Below are 27098 nucleotides of genomic sequence, written 5' to 3' on the forward strand. Positions count from 1 at the left end.
TCAATACATTATCACCCTCCCCAGAGGAAATGGTCTAGTTATTCACGCAAGATCACACAGCTAGAAGCAGAAGTACCACCGTACGAGGCCATCCTGAACCTGTTTTTAGGGACTGCAACTAAATAAACAGCTCTGCTTCTAGTAGGAGAGAATCTTGTTTTGTGTAAATATCATGAAAGAAGACATTCCACAAGAGCCCACTCCCCCTTATCTGTTACTCACAAAAAATGCTAGATAGATCATTTTTGAAATTATCAGTATGCTTCATCCAAATCCTTATCTATACCAGATCCCCAATCCCTCTCCCTGCCAGAGAGATTTAGAACCAAACCAAACCTGAACCAACCAACCAACCAAAACACAAAAAAATGCACAGATAATCCAAACAAACAAACAAACAAACAAACAAACAAACAAAAAACTGGTCTGGGGAGATGATGAAGTTTCCTTGTAAGGGCCAACGAAATGCTAGGCTAGCCAGAGCCTTGGGTGTTTCAGAAATCTAACTTATTATATACACATTCCAGGAGAGTCAGCAGGGCCATCGCACATTTAAGCTTTGAAGCTTAATCAAATTTGACACATAGGTGGAAAGCCTGTCTCTTCTCCACACATACATTGTTCCTCTCCTCCATTCCAATCTTCACTCCTAATAATCTACACCTGGTTTGACAGCTAGTACAATTTCTATCTGGAATATGGCAGAGTTGAAACAAAAGAAACCTACTCTAGGTTGGAAATAGTCAGGGAGCAAGGTGTTCTAAAGATTCTAAACAAGAATGGGGTGTTTTGCTATCTAACTGCTCTCAACGTCTTGAAGACTCTGGATAAGGAGATATACTGATCAAAAAAGGACCATTCCTATAAATTTTAAAAAGAATCTGATCTATGTGTGTCAGAGAACAGAAATACACAGTTACTTTTTCCGACCCGTTTCTGGCCTGCTTTAGCTGGATCCTTTAAGATACCTTCAAATAATTACGTTTCATTAATGTGAAATGGGATGTGATTTCGATCTTGGGGCTGCAGGTACTTAACCAAACTATCAAGCTATCTATGTTGATGCTTTATTTGAATTTGAGGGTTCTTTCTTGCATCAAATGAATGAAGACTCAGAGCAGGGAGGAAAAAAAAAAGGTACTTGTCAGTTTGAAAGTCACAGACAGTTTATCTTTCTATAATTAGATTAGGAGGAAAAAACCACGAAGAACCCATTGGTATTTTAGCAGGAAGAAGCAAGACTCTTCTCGGGTCTGGCATCTGTAAGGAAATGAGAGAGAGAAAAAAAGAGTTCTTAGTTCCTTTCAATGATAAAAACACCAACTACATCTGATAATAGGCCACACAACTACAGTGTGATTAATCTCTCTTGGTCAGCTGGAAGAATCTGATATTGTTAATGGCAGAACACCAAGTACCTTCTGACCCTTAGCTCTTCAGTACCACTAAGCACACAGAAACTTGTTAATTGAATCAAAAACATTCTACACAGAGATCACTGTACACTTCTTGTGTCAATAGTTTCACGAGTGAGAAGAAAATCAGAATTGACTATCCATACAACTGACTCCTCCAGACAATTCTGGATTAATTTCAATTAACTTATATTGATCTTTTCCTCTTCTCATATGCTCTATCTACTTATTAATTCAGTAATATTTTTGAGCTGTTACAACATACATCGGGGACTAAAAATTAATATGATATTACCTGCTTTGAGACACTTATCTAGTAAAAAGTAGATTTGTTGACAAAAACACAACGGAATAAAGCATATCCAGTGCGCGGTGAACAAGGCCTCATGGACGTGCGCTCACAAAATCTCCAACCACAGTTACGTTCCTTTTGGAGCGTAAGTCCTACCTTCTATCTCTTTTGTATCTTTCCAAAGAAGCTAGATAATTCTGTAACAACCGGCATTCAAAAAATGATACTTTATTTTTATTAAGAGATAAAAAGGTCTGTGGCTGTTTAAGGATTGTTACCTAACCTAGGACAATTTTTCTCTCAGGGGTTACACAGAAAAATACATTTTTAGCGTGTAAGGGGTTTAATAGTGAAGAGTTAAGTTCCCAAGAAGAAAAGGTGTCTAGTCTTAGGTGTTAGACATAGAAGCTTCTCCTAGGCTTTCTCCTTGGAGTATTTTTTTTTTAAAGATTTATTTATTTACTTGAGAGAGAGAAAGAGAGACTATGTGAGCAGGGACAGGGGCAGAGGGAGAGGGAAGCTGACTCCCTGCTGAGCAGGGAGCCCATGCAGGGCTTGATCCCAGGACACTGAGATCATGACCTGAGCCAAAATCAAAAGCTGGCTGCTTAACTGACTGAGTCACCCAGGCGCCCCTAGAGTAACTTTTTTTTCTTGTAATCTCTACACCCAATGTGGGGCTCAAACTCATGACCCCGAGATCAAGATCTGCACGCTCTCCTGACTGAGCCGGCCAGATGCCCTAGACCATTTTTATTGGTAGCAATCAGTACTATATGAGAACCAAGCATCTTGTGCAGTGTGTCATAGAAAGATTCAAAGTCCACCATTCATCCAGGTGGTGTGTGCTTTCCTGACACACCCCAGTGCTGTTGTGTCTCTTTCCCTTCTGGGGCCAAATCCAATTTTCTGGTTTCCACATGTATTTAACAATCAAAACCTACCAAGAAAAATGGTTAGCACCTGGAAGCAACACATAAATATTATCGTCCATAGCTAAGGGGTGTTTGCTTCTAGAATCTCTTTTCTGCTTCTCACCAGAAGAAACATCAGTTTTGGTACAAAATGAACCCTAACTCACAGGAGATCCATCTGCTTCACTGTCCAGAGGAAGTGAGTGAACTGGAAGGCAAGAGGCCAATTACTCACTCATTAAATAAATATTCACAGAGGGCCTACTATCTGCAAGACAGTGGGGCTACAGTCTTATTCCTAGCCTAATAATATTCCTTTCGGCAGGAGCAATATGGCTGGGCAACCTCAGCCAAAATGGCATCTGAAGAATTGAATCTGGCTCTGCCATAGGCATATAGCGTTGCCTCAAGGAAAGGCTTCATCTGTAAAAAGTAAAAGATTTTAGTCTCTTCGTATAGATATTGTGAGATTCTGTTAAATCAAATATTCAGATAAGATCGACAGTGCAAGCTTCTTAGAGACCCCCAAACTTTGAACTGCTCATTAAAAAGAGTATGAATTTTTTGCTGAGTGCTAAACTGTACTGCACAGGGAAGGAATTGCAGAGCAGTGAAGCACAGCTGTCTGATTAATCTCAGCCCATTAAAAAGGCATGATAGATCTAGAATGCAAGTTCGATAAAAAAAAAAAGAAAAAGAAAAAGGAGAAAGGCAGTGTGTACCAACGTTAGGGAAAGCAACTTGGCATGTTAACAGAATTCTAATTTAACCAGTAAATGCCTATTCATTAGTGTAGAGCCATAACAGAAGCTATATACTTAAAAAACACAGGGACACACAAAGCTTTAATTTGGTACCATAATCTGAAAGAAAATTGGACCCAAATTGCTTTATGTCCAGTTAAATCTTGCTACCATCTGAAGAGATAGTGAAATAAAACTGAAACACTTACTTGATGAGATATTCAGTTACTGTGCATTTCCATCTATGGGGTAGAAATATTTCAAAATAAATACACCATGACAATTGAAATTCCCTCCTTCCCCTATTCTTATTAAACACAAATTACTTATTCTTGGGGTATACTGAATTAAATATAAAAGTGAAAGAATTTAAAATTAGTGTTTGGATTCTATTCAAGAGCACGGGAAAAGAATAGTATATTACTTATCAAGCCGTTAGGCATATGATTTGGTGATCTCATTTTTTGGGAGATGTAAGTATCCAAAGGGAAATGCTTTAAAGGGAATCCTCCAGCCACCTAAAAAATTAGCTCAAACAGTAACAAAGACTGAACTCAAGAGAATCTGAATTTGGAGGCAACACTAGGAAAGTTTGTATTAAATAAAAATGATAGTATCTTGGGTGTTCCATATGTGGGAATTTATCAGGGTGATATGATATGAATTTAGTACCTATTTACTCGGTAATGCCTCTGATGTCTAGCGAAGACATCAGAGTACTATTCTGTGCTAGCTCCTATTTTCTTTCTACTCATTTCCTTTTAGGTCTCTGCAATACAATTTCTAATCCCAATTTCTACTGATATTATGTGTTGAGTGTCAGGGATGACTTCCTCCTACCCAGTATCAGTAACCTTTTTATTGGTCTCCAAATTTACCCAAGGTATTTGATGTCAGTGGTCATCCCAACTTGAATATAATCTTTTGGTTTCTGCGACCTTGTACTTTCCTATTCATAATTTCCTGTTACTAACCAGGGCCAGGACTAGGGTAAAATGACTGAGGTGCTCAGAATGCAAAATTTAAGGAGGCACTCACTCCCAGGGTCATAGGAGTGTAATGGGTTCACATTGAATACGTCTTTGAATAATCAAGGCCAACTGTATTTAGCACAATGAAAAGAGTAAAATTTGTTTCACGTACTGTTTTTCCATGGCAGAACATACGGCAGAGACTTGGGAACGCGCATGCCCGAAGCCAGGTTACTCTTATGTTCCATAACTATGTTGCTTGCAGGGCTGCAAAAACAAAGACAGATTCGCCTATGCCAGCATATTTGTATTCTCCACGCAGGCACACACGACAATCAAAATGTGTTTTTTGTAATTTGGGGGAAAACAGCAAACTACATTCTGAAATGTAAACACATTTCCATCAAAACATTCTTGCAATTAGAATGATTACTACTTCTCCGAAAAGCTCACTGTTCTGTACAAGCATTAAGATGGGTCTAACCATTTTCATTTTCCAGAAATTGAGATAAACAGCAATGCCATCTACTGTTCAGCTGTATGACAGGCTCATCAACTCAGTCAATAAATAGAAGAGATAAAATAAAATGCCAAGACAACCAAATCAAAGGCAACAAATCTCACAGAACTGAGGTAAAATTAAAACTGTACTATTAAAATTCATCTTTAAGTTCTTCCATTTTAGTGCACACACAAAATAAGGTACACATACAATTACTAACAAAGGAGCTAAGAAGTAAAAATTGATAAGCATTCTATCTGGGGAAAAATGAAGTCTAGCAACTCATTCCTTCATTTTCTAATCCATAAATATTCTCATTTCTGAATATCCGAAACTTGATCTTCTAAGTTTTGAAGATGAAGTAGTAATGAGAAATCTCATAGATTTAAATTAGATAGAAGGGCGCCCGGGTGGCTTAGTCGGTTAAGTGGTTAAGTGTCTGACTCTTGATCTCAGCTCAGATTTTGATCTCAGAGTTATGAGTTCAAGTTCTACACTTAGATACAAATTAGATACAAAATCAGTAGAAAGAAGAGATGCATCATCTTCCCTACCCAATAGGTACTTGGGCTTGCCCAATTTCAAATCAAGAACTTTTAAGATTATTTTTCTGTAGACACTAATTACTGAGGGTGGGTTGCTGGAGAAGTTTTTCAAAGTATTAAAATAATGCCAATTCGGCAAAAAACCCAACTTAGACATAAGAATGTCTGGTACCACTGTCTCCCTTGCTAGACTATAAGCCAGTATTTTTGTGTTCTCACAGTGATTAACACAAAGCATGTGACCTTTTTATGACTCGAGGAATAAATAAGGAAAATAACCGATCAAAACTAGACTAAGTTACCACCAAGTAACATCATTGAGGAAAGAGATCAAATCACGCTTTGGTGGCTTCTTTTGGTAACAGAGCACTTGGATTCTGGGAGGCAGTGCTGGGAATGAGCCCATTTCATTTACCTGTTGTTGCCACAGTAGTTGGCTGTGCCCCAGACAAATGGGGTGCTGGTCTGTTCCCACAGATCTGCCAAAGAAAGCAAAACACAGTTTGTGGCACTCCTAGGTAACACCAGTTTATGCTAGTTGAATGTGTAAGGTGGGAAATAATACACCTAAGTTTAGAGAAGCAAGTAAAAATTGATCAAGTACCCTGCCGAAGTGACACAGTAGCAGGAATTTAATTGAAGGATATAAACACAAGCAACATAAATAATAATAAACGTGCCCAGTAACAACCAAACACAGATGGTACAACACAATTTATGGAAAAAAACCGATGTAAAGAAGTGCTTTTTCCAATCAAGAGGGATAGGCTGTTCCACGTGTCTGCACAGTGATACAAATGTGCTCGTTTTGGGGCCCAATAAAAATAATAAGGCGTTCTGAACAACATGGTAGTTCATAAAAAGGGAAGATCTTCCTTCTGTCTAAAGCAAATGACTTGAGATTTAGACATTGTGAAGAAAAAGATGTAGAGACACTTCACCTTTATCCCAGTCTTCATCGCAAGGAGGGCACTGCCATGTGCTCTCAGCCAGAGTCTCTTGTCCGAGGTTCCTGGTTTGGTTGACTGTAAGATAATAAAGATTCTGACGTAAGAAGGGGACATCGTCAGGTTATTATGTTTAATGGGGATAAGTGGTTTAAAAGGTTTCAGGGTAGCCTAATAGATCTTTGTTTCTGAAAAACGGATGCTATGAAAACTAAACAGAGGTCTTATTCCCTTGCTGACAGAAGAAAAAGCAGAAACAAAGATGTTTACCATATTTATGGCAATAAAAGGATTTTTATTTTTAGATGAATTATTGGTAAGATGGTTCAGGTTGTTCAGAAGAGAAAGCAGTCTGATAAACACAGCCTGACAACCTGTTATTGATGAGATAAAGTAAATACTCAAGGGCAGAAAGGTACTATTCTTCTGAAATGATGAAAGCCAAAAATCAAGGTGACAACGGAGCATAATACAAATCTGAAGGGGCTAGCCTCTAGGACCAAAACCTTTTAGCTAGTCTTACCAACATCCTGCTCGATACAACTTTTATCGTCACAGCTTGAGATATGATGACTGATTTCGGCCCGAGGAACCTGGTGGCGAGCATTGAAGGGACAAGTAGCCAATTTGTTTGCGACATCAGGATGATTCTGTGGAAGAAAAATTAAGGGGTCTGTCCGTTCTTTCATTCTCTTCAAGTTCAAAGGGAGTGGCTTAGCCTTATTCTATAAATGACTTCCCTAAAATCTCTCAATAAACTTGTGGCTTAACTACGGTAGGCAAACTCATGGTAGGAAATTAAGAGGAAATGAATTATTTCTCATTCACACAGACTGTACAGATGACCTCAAAATCATCAAAATGTAAGCTTCTTTCTTACGATTGTAGAGACTGACAACACAGACACTGGGTTTCCAGTGCCTTATATGGGAGTAAACAGTGAATTTAGGATTGAGTATTTGAACCATATTTCTCAGGGTCCCAAGACTCTGGCAGCACAGCCTGTAATGGTGGAGCTCTCTGGATGTCTCTGAAGGGTGATATTCAGGAAACAGCAACACGAAACATACTCGTAGTCTGCACGGCAGTAGTGCCCCGCTACCGCCATGCAATAGTGCTGGAAAACAGCGGTGGGGGGGCAGCCGCCGAAGAAGCCCGCGGTGGGTTTTCAGATTGACACAGGAATGCTTATTTAAAGCAACGATGCCTGAAATGAGGCTGTGAACAATCATTCTGACCTTTATTTCACCTATTTCACTGAGGAAAAGCCCAAATGAGAGAGGCTACTCTGCTGATCAAGTTCTTTATTTTAAAACAAAACAAAAAACAGTGTTTAATAGCACCCAAATCCTATAGCAAGCATATCAGGAATGAAGAAACTGATTTATTAGGAGAAGCAAAACACTGATCACAAATGATACTCAAAAAAGTAAAAATAATGTGAAGTAGGAGGACGCTAAGAAAAAACAGCGGATGAAGAAAATCAGGAGGGCAGTTATCTCCGTGATTTCTGTAAGGGATACTGAGCATTACAATGCAAAGATTTCTGTGGTCAAAGATTAAGAGCATTAGAAGATGGGAGTTAAAGGGGCACCTGGGTGGCTCAGTTGGTTAAGTGTCTGACTCCTGATTTCAGCTCAGGTCATGATCTCAGGGCTGTGAGATGGAGCCCTGGGTTGGACTCTGAGCTGGGCATGGAGACTGCTTAAGATTCTCTCTCTCTCTCTTTCAAAAAAAAAAAAAAAAGAAAAAAAGAAAGAAAATGGAGTTTAAGACAATGTCTCTTTATTGCTTGGTTTCCTTTCCCAACCTTTACCCTTGGGGACATGTTTGCAATCCTAGGGAAGGAAGTCATGGTGGTATCTGCTGGTCCACATTATCCAGGTTCAGCTTTAAGGGATCTAGAAATTTAAAAGAGCTAGAGAAATGATCAACAATGGCATGATAATCACGTCACTAGGACTGCAAGAGAAACACCCTTTAAAGGATGTTAATGCATACATGAATTGTATGCAGTTTGGATTAAATACCAAAAATGCTGTCCAAGCACAAATCCTGCAGACCTTTGGCCTCTGTATTGGACAACTGTATTCTAACAATCCTTTCAAAGTGCCTAAAGTATTAGCATTAAAGTAGTTTATATTATCTAAGACTACAAAAGAGTGACCAGAAAAAAAAAAAAAAAACTGATTAGTTTTTCCATCCCCTTGCCAAAAGATGCTTCAACCAAAGACTGAAAGTTGGAATAATCTTTTTATTTTTAGGAATAATCTTTTCTTAGGTTAACCTCTAGCTGTTCAACTTCTCTAAAATTTACCAACAAAAAGAAATCAGAAATAAGTGTGTTATGGCACTCAATCTTTATCAGGACAATGAACACATCAAATTCACAAGGCAAGAGGGATTTCTTATTGCTAGCAAAAATTAGTGTTTCCTCTGTTTTATAAAGTGTGAGAAGAGTATATAAAGGGCACTTTGTCACTAGTTATGCAGAAAAAAACAAAAACAATAAAAAACTTATGTACCCAAAAATGAACTCCTTTCTATAAATGTTGGTATTTAACACAAAAGTAGATTCCTAAAACAAGTCTGGCATTAAATTAAATCATTTTTGCTAAAATTATATGATATTCACAAAATTTTTAGAAGAACTCAAGAGGTCACAAGGCAAATTATGAAAATAATGCCTTACCTTTCTGCACTTGATAAGATGATAAGGAAACCTGCAGGCCCTGATCTGGTGGTTTTTATCATAGGGGCATTGTAATAGCTTTTCAGGGTCCAGGGAATCGACTGAAAGAGAGAAGGGTAGGATAAACATAGAGCTTAAGCTTTAAGCCTTTGTAAAACTACAGTATTCCAGGCACACTGGATTTTTCAACAGAATCTATAAGAATAGAACAAGACAGTCTAACAACAACTTGGAATTAAAAAAAAAAAAGGTGACTAAACATTTAAACATGGAAATGTAACTCCAAGAAGATAAAACTGCATTACTCCCAAATTTTCGTAAGTACAGAAAAACAAGCTATCATGGCATAAGATCTTAGTTCATATTTGGTTGTACATGAATTTGTTTTACACTAAGGGTAACCAACAACGAAGACAATGAAGCTGAATAAATGATACCCTCTTTTGCCTTCTAGAAGTGCTAATACAGGGTCATTCTTACCTCTAGCTAGCCTAACCAAAGCCTCTCAAACAGTATGCTCCAGTTAGGATGGATGGTCTGCCAATATGTTGATGCGGGTTACCTCTGCACGCGGGGGGGCCCATCCCCCACCAGTCACTTCGAGGGCAAGCTGAGGGCAGTTAATTCTCTTTGCCAGCGCTCCTTCCTACTTACTAGTATGTTATGACATGACGAAAGTTCATAAGTACTGCGCTAGATCAGTTATGAGCTCCGTAGAAGCTTGACAGATGATTTCTTTTTCATCTGTCTGCTTGGACTTACTGCTGTAAGTAGTTCCTGATCTTGGTTACTCTCGATACCTCTCAAAAGAAACCAATACCTTTATCATATAGGTGGTTTTACTTTTCATAGTTTGGCACACAGATGAGAAAAAAATCAGAGAATTCTTTAATCTAGTGATTATCAAATTGGGCAGATAAATAATCTGCAAAAACGGAACGTCCTAAGTTTAAGACAACTGCAGACATATGGAGCTACTCTGTGAAAGAAAGTCCCTAACCTAGATCATGCTATTTAAAACTTCCCTTAGAGGGGCGCCTGGGTGGCACAGCGGTTAAGCGTCTGCCTTCGGCTCAGGGCGTGATCATGGCGTTATGGGATCGAGCCCCACATCAGGCTCTTCTGCTATGAGCCTGCTTCTTCCTCTCCCACTCCCCCTGCTTGTGTTCCCTCTCTCGCTGGCTGTCTCTATCTCTGTCGAATAAATAAATAAAATCTTTAAAACAACAACAACAACAACAAAAACTTCCCTTAGAAGGCTATACTTTTAGGAATCATCTCTATAGTTACTAAAGAAGTTTCCCTAAATGTGTAAAGTAGGCTTTACAAATTTTAGCAAGCTTGATTAAGGAAGGGAAATTAAATGGTTAAGCTCATTCTGAGTATATTATGAGGACAAGAGGCAACCTAATAAAATGCTGTTACCATCATTGAAGGCAATGATAAAAGTGAAATAAGATAAACAATTCACATTTGATAAGGAGCTTATAAACCAGGAGACTGCTATGCAAATCAGAAGCCAGTGGGGAATTGAAACAGTTTCACTGGAAGAGTGGTAAACATGGAATAAATTGCTAACCATGATCGTGATGCAAATGAGCCAGAAAGGTGACATGAAGGACAGAATGAACAGGAAGGAAAAGTCTTAGAGGACAGACAAGTTTATTATGCCAACCAGGCTCATCCTGACCAGCAATCTTTTCGTATTTCTGAAGCTTCAGGACACCCAGGCAGAGTTTACAGATAAAATTCTTATTAGTTTCCCTTCATTTAATCCATTCCATCATGAGCAAATGTTAGGCCATGTCAGCAGCTGACAGACCAGACATACCTTATGATTCACACACATTATGCTGCCCATACAGTGACATGTATCCGAGTTGCTAATGATGGCTTCCTACCGTAAGGTTTTACTTCCTGGCATGTGGTAACTTAGGTTAGCTCTGAACTGGTTTTCTAGATTTAAAAAATTTTACTTTTAATTAAAAATTTTTTAATGGTGATAAAAAAAATATATAACATAAAATTTACCATCTTAACCAATTTTAAGTGTATAGTTTGGTAGTGTTAAGTATATTGACACTGTTATGCAACCAGTTTCCAGAATTTTTCGTCTTGCAAAACTGAAACTTGATACCCATTAAACAATAATTCCCCATTCTCTCCTCTCCCCAGTCCTTGGCAACCACTAATTCTACTTGTTGTTTCTACGAGTCTGACTATTCCAGATACTTCATATAAGTAAATCACAGTGTATGTCTTTTTTTGACTGACTTATTTCATTCAGCACAATGTTCTTAAGGTTCATCCATATTGTAGCATGCGACAGGATTTCCTGTACCTACTTTGCGATTTGCTTTTTTTTTAAGTTTTTATTTATATTTTTTAGTAATCTCCAGTGTGGGGCTTGAGCTCATGACCCTGAGATCAAGAGTTGTATGCTCTTCCAACTGAGCCAGCCAGATGCCCCATTTTTTTTTTTTAACTTAGTATATCTTGGAGCTCCTTCTATGTCAGGATATAAAAAGGATATTAAAGAAAAAAACAAAAGATAAAAACCAAACCCAAACAGGAATATTTCAGGGTTGCATACGGATGTGCCATAGGTTCTTAATCATTTCTCTTACTGACGGACATTTAGGTCATCGTCAGTTTTTACTATCATATAAAATGCTGTGACTAACAATCTGGTAATACTTCTTTGTGCACCAGGAGTATTTCTCTCGGCAGATACGTGAGAGTGTGCTTGAGGTATGTGTGCATTTAAAGTAACAAAAACTGTATACTGGTAATAAATACTATCAAACTGCTCATCAAAAATTCTATCTGGCTTTTTGGGAATATAACTTAATTAGGAAAACAGAGTAGGCCCTGTGGACAAGCTTTCTCCAAAAGCATAGACTCAGATGTTTCTCACGCCTGGGTAGGGCTTGAAACTCATGGTGAGAAATGGAGGAAACTTGATAGAAATAGGGAACTAGACCTGACAAAAGTATCATCAGTTAAGAGGTACAGCCCCAAACAAAAGCTGGAGATCTTTAGATCAGATTAAGGTTATAGTTTAAGGTCACTTTGGGAAGAAGGTCACGTATAGCTTAAGGCAGTGTTAAATTACTTAGGGACTGTGTTAAAAATGCAGATTCTGATTCAACAGTTAGAACTGCAAAATTCTTGGGTCCCAGATCTGAATCAGAAATTCTGGGGGTAAACAACAACAACGACAAAACACACAAAAGAACCCCCAAACTAGCTGACCAAACAAAAAGAAATTCTAGGGTAAGTCCAGCAACCTGAGTTTTAACAAGCTCCCTAGGTGATCCCGCTGCATGCTCAAGTTTGAGAAACCTCTGATGTAGATATTTAATGAAGACTATTTCCAGGTAGTTGCTATATATCGGTGATTAAGATTCTATCGGACCCCGGGGCGCCTGGTGGCTCAGTCGTTAGGCGTCTGCCTTCGGCTTGGGGCGTGATCCCAGGGTCCTGGGATCGAGCCCCGCATCGGGCTCCCTGCTCCGCTGCGAGCCTGCTTCTTCTTCTCCCACTCCCCCTGCTTGTGTTCCCTCTCTCGCTGGCTGTCTCTGTCAAATAAATAAATAAAATCTTTAACAACAACAACAACAACAAAAAGATTCTATTGGACCCTTCCTCGAAGGTAGAATGGGACTAAAACATATCCTTTAGTTGGAACTTATTAACTCCAAAGAGACTCTGAACAATACAGCAAAGTAAGAAACAAAGTAGGCCCTGTTGACAAGTTTCATGCACTCATTGATGCAGATGATCCTTAAACTTGGTCAGGGCCTAGAAACCATAGTGCCTTAGGTATCGAGTATGGCATTACATATGAACATATGACTCTGTCCCTAACTACGTAACCTTGGGCAAATCAGTTCATCTAGTTTCTGTTTTCTCAGATGTAAAATCCAAACGTTAAATGAGATGATGTTTTGGGTTTCTTCTGTTTCTACATTTGCGTGATTCTAGATGCTAGCTCCCTTCTGACTTCTTGGGCCGTCTAAGGTTCCTGGATCACTTGAGGTACAAGAATTCTTCCTAGGATTTCTTCAACCCCAAGACTCAGTGTATATCAGCATTATTATGACTATCATATTGACCCTCAAAGAGAAAACAGAGTTTACTATCCCCTTGTCCTTAATATGAGAAACTGAAGTCCTAAGAAATTATGGTTCATTTGATAAAAATATAGTTTAACACAGAAGTCCCAAATGTAGCCTTTTCAAAGCTTGATAAATTTTAAGTGCCTTATTTCAATTTTGGGAACTTCTCTACTACCACACAGACATCCTCAGCAGTTGAGGGAGAAATGTGAATCTTTCCCAACACACTAAGTCTTGTCAGACATAAAACTATATGTAAAGAATTTAACTTATTCTCTAAAAGCAATAAGAAGTACATACTGTAAGTTTCTTCCATGTTGGCAATGAAGAAGCTGAATCCAAGCGCTGAGGGGGGGAAAAAAAGCAGTGGTTCAATAAACAGGACTACTAATTTAAAGTGTATTCAGGTGATAAGATGGTCTACTTTAAGTGCCATTATAACAACCTGTCACTGTTTACCATCCATTAGGATTTGATAATACTTAACATCAGAGGGGGCAAGTCAAGACCACAAGAATACTACTATTTAAACTTTAGGATAAACATAAGGATAGGGTACTATTTTAAAGCTCTCCGCTCAAGTTCTTAAAAATATAGGATGGGCAGGATGCCAGGCTTGCTGTCCCCTGGGACCTGGGAATGCTGAAAGTCTAGGTCCACCAGTACGCACTTAATCCATCCAATAAGCCCAGAGACATTCTAGCTTACTATTTTTTTTAAAAAAGATTTTATTTATTCATTTGAGAGAGAGTGTGAGCATGAGAGCATGAGCAGGGGGGAGGAGGCAGCGGCAGAGGGAGATCATAACCTGAACCGAAGGCAGTCACCAACGGCCTGAGCCTCCCAGGCGCCCCTAGCTTACTATTTCTATGACTTTTTAAAACATGTTCCGGAAGTATCACACTTACTCCAGGGATGCTTCACCTCCCCTCTCCTCCACCAACCCCCTACACTAAAATGGAGAGACTTGGTTAAGTCCCTCCAGTTAGTGCTCACTCCCTCTATGCACTGAGGGCAAACTTCTGATTGTTGGGACTTAAGAACTGTCCATTTTATGGATAACACAGTAATAAAAGAACAAGCCTGTAACAGAAATGGGGAAGATTAAAAGACAAGAAATGATTCTGTCGTTTGAATCCTCTTCCACCGAAGATCTCCCCTTATTTAGCACTGTGATTAGATAAACGAATCATCATGGGAGAAAACTAAACTTACATAAAACCATTCTCACAGGAAACTTCTGAAAATCAGCTAGATTTACAGATGTTGCCTCTACAGCAAGCTCTCCTTTGGCCCTTCATACAGTTCCACACCCCTTCCCCCCATTCTATGACATAAGCAGCCTTGGAATCTACGGTAGGAAAGACACGCCATCAGCTGGAACCCTAGTTTGGTAATTTGCTACGCAGCCCATTTGTTAATGACATTTACTAGGGAAACTGTTGTAAAAAAATATTTTTCATAACTGGATTAAGAAATTCTGACCTTCCTTTTGACAAGTTTTACTTATACATAGTTACTTTACACTTTTTCATAAAAAATAAGAGGTTTGGAAGGGAGAACCAAGTATTACGTTCCTTGATTTTAAGGTGTTTGGAGGAACAATGAGCGCCAGATTCAGCAACCTATGGAATGCCACCCTAAACTCTGGGGGCAAAAAGACTAATTATAGTGGATTCAGGGCCCTGGAATCCATAGCTTCGTCATTCAGCCGTGGCCACTGAAGCATCTTCCTACCAAACTGTTCACGGGCGAGTCTTTACCTTTTCCCTAGTACTAGACCGCGGAGAAACGGACAAATTACGCGAAGCAGTCAAGTTTGGGGGCTGGATGTAGTCTGAAGCAACCGGTTAAACTCTTAACAGAGCTGCGGTCTCAGTAAAACAATCGTTTTTCTTCCTTAAACAAAACAGTCAGAGTAGATGTAAGCAAGGGGGCTAAGCAGGAGCCGGGGGGGCAGGTGGTTGACTTAGAACCATACAGACGAAGGAGGTAGGGAGGCCGTCGAGGGGACAAGCGGTGGCGGGACCACCCGCAGCCAAAACAGCAAGCGGGGAACCCACGAGCCCCGAGGCGACCGGCGGCCGGAAGAGGGAAGGAACCAGACGGTGCCGGTGTCCCAGGCCACTCAAGGGGAGCTGTCGGTGGAGGCCCCACGCCAGACGCGGACCCCTCTCCTACCTCGGTCGAGACACGTTCTCCCCACAGCCGCTTTCTCCCCGCATCCGCGCCCCGGCAACGCTCACTTCCGCCCCTGACGTTAGGGGTGGGGCCCCACTTCCTGTGACGCCAGTCTCGGCTCCGCGGGCGCCTGGCTCCCCTGGGCCGTCCGTCTCAGGCCTCCGTGGCGGCCGCCGCCGCGCCTTGGCCACTTCTCACTCTTTAGGCTCCCCGTCCTCGGGCCATTCTCCTCTTTCAGCCCTTTCTCGTGGGGTCTCCAGCACGATGGTGGCCCTGCGCGGCTGGAACTCGCACGGCCTTCGTGCGCTCTGTGGCGGCCATCTTAGGAAGGAAAGTAGTGTTGAAGCTACGGGCACTGGACGGGGAAATGGCCCTGGCTTGGGTTGCTGTGGGCTGGAAGGAAGCCTGCTTTGTGGCACTTGTCTAGCTAGAAGTGTCATTTGGATTTTGAGGGGACGGAAAAGGAAAATTGTAAAGGAGATAAGCCTGTAGAAGAGCCAAACCAAAACACCAAGGAAGGAAATCTAGTTTTCGTGTAGCAGGCATTGTAGAATCTTAAAATTGAGACGTCAATAATAGTATCTAAGAATGCTTGGTAGGAAGGATGCCCTAGTTGGATTAAAGGGAGTCTTAGAGTTGAGGTGAGAGCTCAATGCTCAGTGAAAAGAGTTGGAGAGGTAAAGAGGGCCAGAAAGTCATAACTTGATAATGGAAACCCAAATATAGATTGTGAGCCTTATTCTGGAAATTGTGAGACACACACACACACTCACACACTAGTTTTTTTCTTTTTTTTTTTAAGATTTTATTTATTTATTTGACAGAGAGACAGCCAGTGAGAGAGGGAACACAAGCAGGGGGAGTGGGAGAGGAAGAAGCAGGCTCCCAGCGGGGGAGCCGGATGTGGGACTCGATCCCGAGCGCCGGGATCACACCCTGAGCCAAAGGCAGACGCTCAAGGACTGCGCTACCCAGGCGCCCCTCACACACTAGTTCTTGTCCCTGAGGTGCTTAGGAAAATAGGCCTAAAGTGGATGAAAGGTAAAATGGCAGTATAACAGATGCCAAAACTATGGTGGTGACTGGAAATTTACATTAGGAAGAAATCAGTGGGGTCCAGTGTGACCTGGGGAGGATTTATGGAAAAAAGAGACTGTGTCCTTTGAAAGCTAGACAGAAAAAAAGGAAGGTGTTGATATTGCAGGTAGATCTGGTGATACAGTTTTTCAAAACCAAGAAGTAAAAATATGATATAACAAAAATGTTTATACTGTCCAAGGTGTAGGAGGTAGTATGGGAGATCAGTCTGAATGCTCAGTTATTGGGAGTTTTGGAACATTTCAGTGGTTTATAAAGCCTAAATGTGACTTAGGAGAACTTATCCTGATAGCAACAACTGAATGTTACTTCAGTGAAAAGGATCATTGAGATGAGACTTTTTATTTTTACGAGACTACTTAATAAACATAGATTGTTACCTTTTTTTTTTATTAAAGATTTTATTTATTTATTTGAGGGAGTGTGCATTCGAGGGCATGGGTGGGGGGTTGGTGAGGAGGGGAAGGGATGGAGGAAGAGGGAGAAGCAGACTGTCTGCTGGGCAGAGAGCCAGCCTTGTCCCAGGGCTCTGCCCAGTTTCAGGATCCTGGGATCATGACCTGAGCCAAAGACAGACACTTAACAGACTGAGCCACCTAGGCGTCCCTACCCAGTTGTTGTTGGTGGCGGTGCTGGCGGTGGCAGCGGCGGCGGTGGTTTAAAGATTATCAGCCCTTGGGCTGAGTAGAGTGTGCGTCATAGTCTTTGTCTCATATTGAGACCCTAAAAAGAAATGTGCTGTTAGACGCCCCGCCCAAGCCATTCTTGTAGGCTAGTGGTTTTTAATCTTGTCTGTACGTTAGAATCATCCAGGGAGCTTTTAAGACATACTATGCCAAGTTCCCTTTCCAGACCAATTAATCAGAAAGAGCTGGGCACAGTTATTTTTAAAAAGCTACCCAGATGATTCTAATATGCAGTCAGGGCTGAGAACCACTGACCTAGGCACTGTTTTGAATTTGGAAATCTGTTCTTTCACCTGAGTGGCCTGGATAATTCCTGTGAAGGAGGAGCAAGCTGTTAAAGTGCTTCTTGAAAGATAATAGCTAAGAATGAAAGCTTCACTGCAAACTTAGCACAAAGCATTTTAGAGAAAGCTGCTGTTTTGGTAAATCAGTTTCAGATTGTTAGGAATATCTTAAAGTAACCTTTCCGAAATCCGAAACCTCTGAATTTATCACATCATTCATGCAGATTGGTGTGGCCAATGTGATTTGAAGTGAAATGTGATTTTTCAGGCTTTAAATTGCAGTAAGCTGGTGAAATTGTTGACACTGTTACTGTGACCCATAAGTACTTTTCAGATACCTGCAGACTGAAATTTCTGAGGAAGAGCTAGGGCTTGAGAGGATGGAGGGGGTGGGTACCAAACCAGAATCCAAAGTCAGGCTTCACTGAGTTCAGTAATGCTTTGTCAGGGTGACAGGATCCTCATCTGAGAAAGCTATTCCATTTAGCATGAGTGAACAAGCCCACCAACTTTTATTTTTTAAAGATTTTATTTATTTATTTGAGAGAGAGAAAGCATGAGCAGAGGGTCGGGCGGAAGGAGGGGCTGAGGGAGAGGGACAAGCAGACTCCCCGATGAGCAGGGAGTCTGATGCAGGCCTCGGTCCCAGGGTCCTGGGATCATGACCTGAGCCCAAGGCAGATGCTTAACGAACTGAACCACCCAGGCGCCCCAAGCCCACCAACTTTTAAATAAATAAACAAACAAAAACCCCAAACTGTCTTTCAGTGGAGATTTTAAAAATAAAAATGCGCCACACATCTGTTCTTTCTATTCTTAAATGCTTTGTTCATTCATCTCCAACCCGGAAAGTTCCAGCTTTATCTAAGATCCCTGCTGAGCTTTCTTTCAGCCTGGCTTTTCAGCCAGGTTGAATATATTTGAAAAGGGAAAAAACAATGAGAGACCAAGGCATTTATAAAGAGTCACTCTAGGAGCTAGCCAGGATTAATAACCGAGACTGAATCTGATCCTTGCTGGTTCTGAGGATATGCTAGCATTTGTCCCTAAATTCTAGATTATATATATATATATATATTTTAAAGATTTTATTTATCCACTCGACAGAGATAGAGACAGCCAGCAAGAGAGGGAACACAAGCAGGGGGAGTGGGAGAGGAAGAAGCAGGCTCCTAGTGGAGGAGCCTGATGTGGGGCTTGATCCCCCAACGCCGGGATCACGCCCTGAGCCGAAGGCAGACGCTTAACCGCTGTGCCACCCAGGCGTCCCTCTAGATTATATTTTTGAATTAATAATTGTAAGTTAAAAACAGAGACTCTGGACTAATGAGGAAAAGGACCAGTGCCCTAGTGATTAAAAAAAAAATCTTTAAAAAAATGATTTATTTATTTGAGAGAGAGAGGGAGTGCGGGGAGGGGCAGAGGAGAGAATCTTCAAGCAGACTTGAGTGTGGAGAACAACATGGGGCTCCATCTCATGACCCATGAGATCATGACCTGAGCCAAAACCAAGAGTCTGATGTTTAACCAACAGAGCCCCCAGGAGTCCCCTGCTACCCGCCCCCCAAGATCGTTGTTAGAAAATGAGTTTTCCCAGCTTTTAGGATTGAAGGAATTCCAGTAGTCCTTGAGATTCCTTAGGGATTTTCAGTGTTTTAGATAGCCAATAAAACTTAAACTTAGCTCACCAGAAGACTAAAATATTAAATTTCTTTATTTCTGACTTGAATGTTATCAACAAAGTTCTGATTCTCTCATCTAATCATAAATTCTGATTGGTAGTTAAGTGCATAGTTAAAAACAGGAAAATTATTCAATAAACACAGTTGGAAAATATTTCAAAATGAAAGATCTAGGGGATCATAATGGATAGTGTTACTAATGAGGATAGATTGGGAAGTATTGTTTTAGAGGAGGGTGAAAAATTGGTGCTGGTTACAATTTTTCAGGCAAAGTAGCAGGGAGAGGTGTTGCTACCAGGGAGCCAAAGAAAATAAATTTATGTTTAAAAAAGAGTCCCTATGGGGCGCCTGGGTAGCGCGGTCGTTAAGTGTCTGCCTTTGGCTCAGGGCGTGATCCCGGTTCTGGGATCGAGTCCCACATCGGGCTCCTGCGCTGGGAGCCTGCCTCTTCCTCTCTCACTCCCCCTGCTTGTGTTCCCTTTCTCGCTGGCTGTCTCTCTGTCAAATAAATAAATAAAATCTTAAAAAAAAAAAAAAAAAAGAGTCCCTAATGGGAGTTTGGAATGAATAGCCAACATCTACCTCTGGAAACACAGGATAATACAGGATGAATGAAGAAACTTAATAGTGATTTTTAAAAATTTATACTTTAAATTATTTGTGTCTCAGTATGTTAATTGTTACATACCTGTGTCATCCATATCGCCTGTAACAGTTACCAGTGGGCTTGAGAAATCTGTTCTCTGTGTTTTTCCATGACTTCTATCTAGTTTCCTTTTCCAGGAGTCAGCAACAAATAGCCCCTCACTTTCTTTCTGGTGCTGGTATCTAAAATGTAAATTGTTACGTCGAAGTTTTCAAGTCATTGTTAGTATCACGTTGGCAAGGCTTTATGAACAAATAGGTGAGGAAATGGAACTTCTTCAAAGAAGGTTGTTGAAAGGATGCGAGAATGGCAGAATGATACTAAAGAAATTTCACCTACTAAAAATTATGCAAAGGACTAGTCGTGCCGAGAACAGTTCTAAGATTATAAAAGTGCCATTCTTCTGTTATTTTAAAAAATGTCAAGGGGTGCCCGGGTGTCTCAGTTGGTTAGGCCTCTGACTCTTGATCTCAGTTCAGGTCTTGATCTCAGGGTCATAAATTCAAGCCCTGCTTTGGGCTCCACCCTGGGTGTGGAGCCTACTTAAAAAAGAGAAAACAACAACAACAGAACAAAAACAAAGAAAAAATGCCAAATGTTTAAACCCGAGAGTCATTTTTTTTTTTTCTGTAAAGTTTTCTAATCTCTGTCTGGAATTAAGTTCTTATGTTTTCTTGTAACCTCCTTCCATCCTCCCTCCCTTCTAGCACTTAAACTGTGTTTAGGCCGATGGTTCTTAAAGGGTGGTCCCAGACCACAGCAAGACTATCACTTGGGAACTTGAGAAAATGCCAATTCCTAGGCCTTACTATAGTTCTACTGATTCAGAAACTCAGGGGTGAGATGTCCTATCATCTGTTTTAGAAAGTCCTTCAAGTGATTTTATTTTATTTTAATTTTTAAAAAAGATTTTATTTATTTGTCAGAGGGAGAGAGAGAGAGCGCGACAGAGCACACAAGCAGAGGGCACAGAGGGAGAAGCAGGCTCTTCCCTGAGCAAGGAGCCCGATGCGACTTGATCCCAGGATCCTGGGATCATGACCTGGACGGAAGGCAGGTGCTTAACTGACTAAACCACCCAGGCGTCCCAGCCTTTAAGTGATTATAATACCCACTAAAGGTTGAGAACCATTGCCTTATACTGTTGCTGTCAACATTGCTCCTTTATAATGGACCATGGCCACTATAATTTTTAATGAGACTAAAATATTGGAGGTTTTTTTCTTTCCTCATTTTATACCACGGCTGCTTGGGAAGCCCGCACAAAAAGACCATGTAGTATGGACCAACAATAGGATAAAGCTGGGGAACCAATGAGTTACCTTTTGGTATGTTATCTATGGTATGAGTAATGGGCCCTAGCAATTTTTTCCCCATAGTTCATACTGTGCATGTAAAAGTGGAAATCTTAAACTTGATCATAGGGAAGAAACTTTATAGCTAGAAAGTCTTATTACTATTACAGAAATATAATTTAAATTGCTTTGATAGGACTTTTTGGTGAAGAAGAGTGAATTTGGTTACCAAGGTTTTTGAAAGGTTGATTTATTCAGTATAAATATTTAGGCCAGGGTACTGAGTGTCTTTTTACCCCATGTCTATATAGATTCTTCACATTCAGCCACTTTAATTTTTTTTTTTTTGTGGGCATAGGACTATTACATAGTCAAGCTCATGCCTCTCCTAAAGCATCTTATAGTTTATTAACAGTAAATCAGAATGAAGGGATGTTATATAGAGACATAAACCACCTGTTAGGGGAGTATGGGAGGAATAGTTAAGACTTCGGAGAATCTAGGAAGGCTTTGAGACAATAACTTTGAAAAAACCTTTGCTTTTTTTTTTAATTAAGTATTTTCTGTAAGGTTTTTTTTTTTTTTTTTGGAAACTTTGACCAAATGTTACGTCAAAGGCCAAAAAAAAAAAGTGATATTTTAGTTTCTATTGTGCCTTCTTCTACGGGGGCTCAAAACTTTTTTTTTTTTTTAATTTGAGAGAGAGAGAGAGAGGAGGAGGAGGAGGAGAGGGAGAGTTTTAAGCACTGAGTGTGGAGCCTGACTCGGGACTTGATCTCACCACCTTGAGACCACAACCTGAGTCGAAACTAAGAGTTGGACTTTAACTGGCTGTGCCACCCAGGTACCCCTCAAAACTTCTTTAAGTGAGATATGAGTAGATCTGGAATCCATATTTTGAATGACAACTGCCTATTTTGTGATGTTTTATCCCTTAAGACTAGGATGGCCAACCTGGTTTTTTGGTTATCTCGGGATAATTATTATTCCCCCTTTCATGCTCAAGAGTACCCTGGTTTGAAGGAAAAATTATGTAGTCACCCCAATTAAGACTACATGGCTTTTTAGGGGAAGATTCCATATACTGAAAATATGAGGGAGGAAGACATCTTTATCTTTCTTGGCCATTTTTCCTAGGAAACTTTTCAATTTTCATATAGTTTGGTATTAATATACCAAAGTGTAATTTAAAAAACTCAAAATATGTGTAATGCCTTAGTCAAGAGATAAAAATCTTGGGGGCGCCTGGGTAGCGCAGTCGTTAAGCGTCTGCCTTCGGCTCAGGGCGTGATCCTGGCGATCCGGGATCGAGTCCCACATCAGGCTCTTCCGCTATGAGCCTGCTTCTTCCTCTCCCACTCCCCCTGCTGTGTTCCCTCTCTCGCTGGCTGTCTCTCTGTCACATAAATAAATAAAATCTTAAAAAAAAAAAAATAAAATTAAAAAAAAAAAAAGAGATAAAAATCTTGTTTATATTATGTAAATCTAAGGGAGCAAGTTGGTAGCCCTCCTTTGCACAAAGCATACTAGAATGCGTTAGATACTAAAAGTATCTAGTTATTCTCCCTTCTGTTTTCTGCTTTAATTGAAGGAAAACAAAAGATCATTTGAAAAGGATCTAGAAAATACTTAGGTAGGGATAAGACTTCTAAGGGCAGAAAATATCCATTCGATTATAACTTCAACTTTTAATTATAAGTCTAAATATACCTAAACCAATCAGTAAACTAGCAAAAAACCAAGGTCATTATTTTAAAATTAGCTAGCTGAAAAAAAGATTACAGCTTGAGAGGAACAAATTTTGGCCTGTTATACATGGGGTCTGAGTTCAGTTTAGGTACCAAGTCTGTGACTCTGTACTATGTGCACAGCACCAGGCTAGTGGTGCAGGTGTAGCAAATACACAGTAGCGCGCGACTCCGACACAGCACCAGGCTAGTGGTGCAGGTGTAGCAAATACACAGTAGCGCGCGACTCCGACACAGCACCAGGCTAGTGGTGCAGGTGTAGCAGATACACAGTAGCGCGCGACTCCGACTTCTCTCGGGAAGCTTTGTGGCATGATGGAGGTTGGATGCCTGGAAGGTTTAAATGTGGTGAAGATTAAAATTTAGATTAAAAAAAAAAAGCTAGAAAGCGATTTCCATGGTTGAAGGGCAAGGGATGACATTTTAAAATGAACAGAGTAAAAAGATTAAGGTGTATTTAAGGTGGGAGTCAATTGACTTCTACAGAGTTAAGAAGGGAAGATTTGGAGGCATGCTCCAAACTCAGCTTGTCATAAAAACTATAGCTTTTGTTCTGTTCTGTTTTTTAAAGTAGGCTCCACACCCAACGTGGGGCTTGAACTAATGACCCTGAGATCAAGAGTCACAGGCTCTACTGACTGTGCCAGCCAGGTGCCCCCAAAACTGTGTCTTTTTTTTTTTTTTAAGATTTTATTTGTTTATTTGACAGAGAGAGAGAGCCAGCGAGAGGGGGAACACAAGTAGGGGGAGTGGGAGAGGAAGAAGCAGGCTCCCAGCAGAGGAGCCTGACGTGGGGCTCGATCCCAGAACGGCCGGGATCACGCCCTGAGCCAAAGGCGGACGCCTAACGACTGAGCCACCCAGGCGCCCCCAAAACTGTGTCTTTTAAGCGTGGAAGATTTGTACAAAACTGATTGAAGAAGGTTGATCTGATGGTCATATAGTATGTGACTTGGAGTAGGAGAAAAACAATTGGAGGGTAAAGAACCTGATTAAGGAATAGCATAGCTCACATGATAGCTGTATTCCCTGTACTAATAGAGAAAATAGGCAAATAAGCCCTTTAGCCTTTTGGTTGACAAATGAGGATATGAAAACAAGGAAGGATAAAAACATGTAATGAAGCTTATCATAGGAAAAATATTCTTTATTTAAATAAATAAAAACATGTTAAGATGCCAACAATGACTGGAGTTGTTACCTAAAACATGACAGTTAAGATTTCCCAGAAGTTTAAAAAAAGACAATAAATTTTCTGTCTGCTGGCTCTTTAATCCCCAGCTTCTCCATCAGTTTTTCTGACCTATGGGTAGAAAAGAACATTAAGGTAATGTCATTTTGAAAGTGTTTTTATGGAAGACCTAAGCTTGATGTGTATTAGTTGCATTTCAAAGAGAGTTCTAGATGGCTTTTTCTCCACAGTCTGACTTAAAGCCACTGGGACTTTCCCTGCTTCTGTTGTGGGGGAAGAAGAACTTAGAGTAGAAAATAAGTTTATTTTTTTAAAGAATAAAAGTTTGTCTAAGAATCTTTGAAGATTTAGAATACCTTAGTGGTATTAGTTAAAACTATGTTAATATCGTAGAACTGTGATATTAGTTTTTAAAAGTTACTTTACCTTTTCCCCAGGACTTAGAGTTGTTAGGATGTTTGTCATCCGTAGTCTCTTTTTTTATGTCTCTTGAGTCACTGTGGGAGATGACCAAAAAAGGAAAGCTAGTTGGAGACCAGAACTTGAGTTTTAGTCTAGATAACCAGTTCTAGGAGATTTAAATTACTTTATCAAAAATGGTTGATATTATTAAAGGTCAGAGTAGGAATTATTGATTTTGTGCAAGTTTCTGTTCCTTTGTACTTCCTGTCCCCCTGTGTATGTGATGGGTAACTCCATTGGTGGCTTCTCTAACCCTTAGATGTGCCCTTCAAGCTTGTTAGGTTGGGGATCCTTGTTAGGTTATTTCATGTGGATTGTACAGATTGCTTTCCCTTCAAAATTTTAGGAATTGTTATTTTCATTCCTTGAAAATCTTACATAGAATTGAGAACCTTGTGTAATCAAGTCCTTAATGGATTAGAGTCCTAAGTGGAGACTAAAGGAGGGAATGGAAGTACTCAGAGCCCATGAATACAGATCTTTCAAAATTCATAATTGAAGTGTAGGCATTTTCCATGCCTAAGACCTAGTGGCCATCTCACTTTGAGTCAAACTTAAAGGTATTTTGCTCTCTATTCCAATAACTTCTATAAGATGATTTATCTTACCTTTCACAGACCAGCGTTTTTGGAGCAAATGTCTTAAGAACAAATGAAGGAGAATGATGTGTGTTATCTAGAGAGAAGGAGAGAGGATGGAGACGTGATACAAGTACTAGGCATTTTTATATCGTTGCAGAGAAAGCCGTTGGCGGCAGAGATTTGAATCTCCCTTCCATAGTTGTTGCTGGAAATTGGCTGCTTTGCCAGGGACCGCATTACCAACTTGATGGTCGGTGTGGTCATATGACCAGTTTGTGCCAATGGACTATGACTGGAAGTATTTTCTTCCGGGCCAAGACGCGTAAGGGGGACCTGTACCTCCATTCTCTTTTTGTGGCAGTTTGGGAAGCCAAGTGTGGAAGGTGACAGTCACAAGATGAAAAGAACCTGTGTTCTCAAGGCACAGTCCCCACTGAATACTCGCATTGGGCTTGTATACAGGGAAACATCTGTTGTGTTAAACCATGTTATCAGCACAATCTGAACTTTGTTAAAGGAACTTGTATTACTCTCCTGCACATGTACATCTTTATTTAATATTAATGTGCCTTATGAGATAGGTATTATTCCTTTTATGGGTGAGGAAGAGGTGTTTGAGAAGTAACTTTCCTTAAGGACAGAACATAGAGTTGAACCTAGATCTGACAGAAGAGCTAGGAAACTCTCTATTGTAACGTGCTGTATGTTAGAGAAAGGATGAGATAGGATAAATCCAAACCTTTCAGACTACAAGTTTCAATTTATACCAATACTTTTTTTCTGTGGAAAGTGACCAGATATTTGTAAGATAAGATTCTTTAAACTGTTATAAGTGATTTTAGGTTTTAATTAAACTCCTTTTTGTTGGGTTGCCTATTCAGAGACAGATGAAATTCTCAGATTTATTTGATTGTTTTTGAAGGATTTTTGTGGGAGGAGTGTTAAGACTTTGAATTTATCCAGGGCTACAGTACTTAATTAGCTACGAAGGACTTAGGGTCCAAGCTTTCATTTATGACTGTATTCTCACCCTCGCTCACCTGTGTTCCAGACATCAGGGTCAAGAATCTGATTGACAGTATTAGAAAGTTTTTCATTTGGTTCCAAACTTGGAGAAATAACCTTTGGAAGATTGAATGGCTCTGAAATAAAGCAGACCAGAGGTTATAGAAGCAGAGTAGAAACTTCCTTCTGTTTTTCATTCCTCTCATTTGGCTAAGACTTCCGTAATTATGAAATATGGAGGCAAGGGGCAATAGCACTTGATGCCACTTATCTGCCCCCCAAATTAAAAAAAACAACAACTTACCATCATCTACAGCAGTTCTGTTGACACAGTTAGCTTCGTGTTCCTTGAGCCTTTTGATTGGGACCACATGGCAAGCATTATATTTGCAGTTAGCCATCTTTTTAGCTATCTTCGGATTTTTCTTAAAGAGAAAAAGCTCTCGTTAAATGGCTATGATACAATGCCTGTTTTCCACCCTCCATTCCTTTCTGGAAACGCTTTAGACAAACCATTTCCAACATTAAGAACTGCTAAGTGCTATGTATGATCAGAAGCTTGTTCTTAACAAACAAACAAACAAACAAAACAAACAAACCCAAAACTTCAACTTTTTATATTCTGAGCTTATTTTTCTCCCTCTAGTGAGTTAACATTTTTTTTTTTTAAATCAGGAAAACTTACCTTTCTACATGATGCCAGGTGGTACTGTAACCTGCTGGCTGGCATCCTGTGGTTTGGGTCATAAGGACATATTTCTAATGCTTCTGGCTCCATGAGTCCTAAATAGTAGGAACCATGGGTTGGCAAAGAAAATATTGACATTTAAGATCCGGTAGTTTTGACATAGGCCTACTTTCTATTCTCAAAAGAAGAGTGAGAGATGTGGGTATCTTGCTATGAAAGTTTGGGATGATTAAATAGCCTAGTCAGTTAGATAATAGGAGAACTTCACTGCTTATATGCCTTGGAAAACCAAAAATTAACATTTGTACATGTATTTTAGTCTTATAGGTTGTTTTGAATAGAATTCTTTGCCCTCAAATAGAATATTAAAGGCAGGGCTCCTTGGAAAGCTCACAGCACTGGGGTAAG

At 40.1% G+C, this 27098-nt stretch overlaps 2 protein-coding genes across 2 annotated transcripts; both read right to left on the reverse strand.

Moving 5' to 3' along the window:
* Nucleotides 1-1161: 1161 nt before the first annotated feature.
* On the reverse strand, nt 1162-15382 carry GTSF1 (gametocyte specific factor 1). The gene is made up of 9 exons (XM_026501663.3): nt 15324-15382; nt 13443-13487; nt 9022-9122; nt 6853-6979; nt 6324-6407; nt 5798-5861; nt 4508-4602; nt 3574-3606; nt 1162-1260 (listed from the first exon to the last, which is right to left on the reverse strand). Exons 2-8 carry the CDS (start codon nt 13456-13458, stop codon nt 3590-3592), a joined length of 504 nt encoding a protein of 167 aa, XP_026357448.1. The 5' UTR covers nt 13459-13487; nt 15324-15382; the 3' UTR covers nt 1162-1260; nt 3574-3589.
* A 7624-nt stretch (nt 15383-23006) lies between these two features.
* On the reverse strand, nt 23007-26780 carry LOC113257455 (gametocyte-specific factor 1-like). The gene is made up of 3 exons (XM_057318830.1): nt 26688-26780; nt 26307-26427; nt 23007-23092 (listed from the first exon to the last, which is right to left on the reverse strand). Exons 1-3 carry the CDS (start codon nt 26778-26780, stop codon nt 23007-23009), a joined length of 300 nt encoding a protein of 99 aa, XP_057174813.1.
* Nucleotides 26781-27098: the final 318 nt, after the last annotated feature.

Source organism: Ursus arctos, unplaced genomic scaffold (genome assembly GCF_023065955.2).
Source record: "Ursus arctos isolate Adak ecotype North America unplaced genomic scaffold, UrsArc2.0 scaffold_26, whole genome shotgun sequence".
NCBI classification, from domain to species: domain Eukaryota; kingdom Metazoa; phylum Chordata; class Mammalia; order Carnivora; family Ursidae; genus Ursus; species Ursus arctos.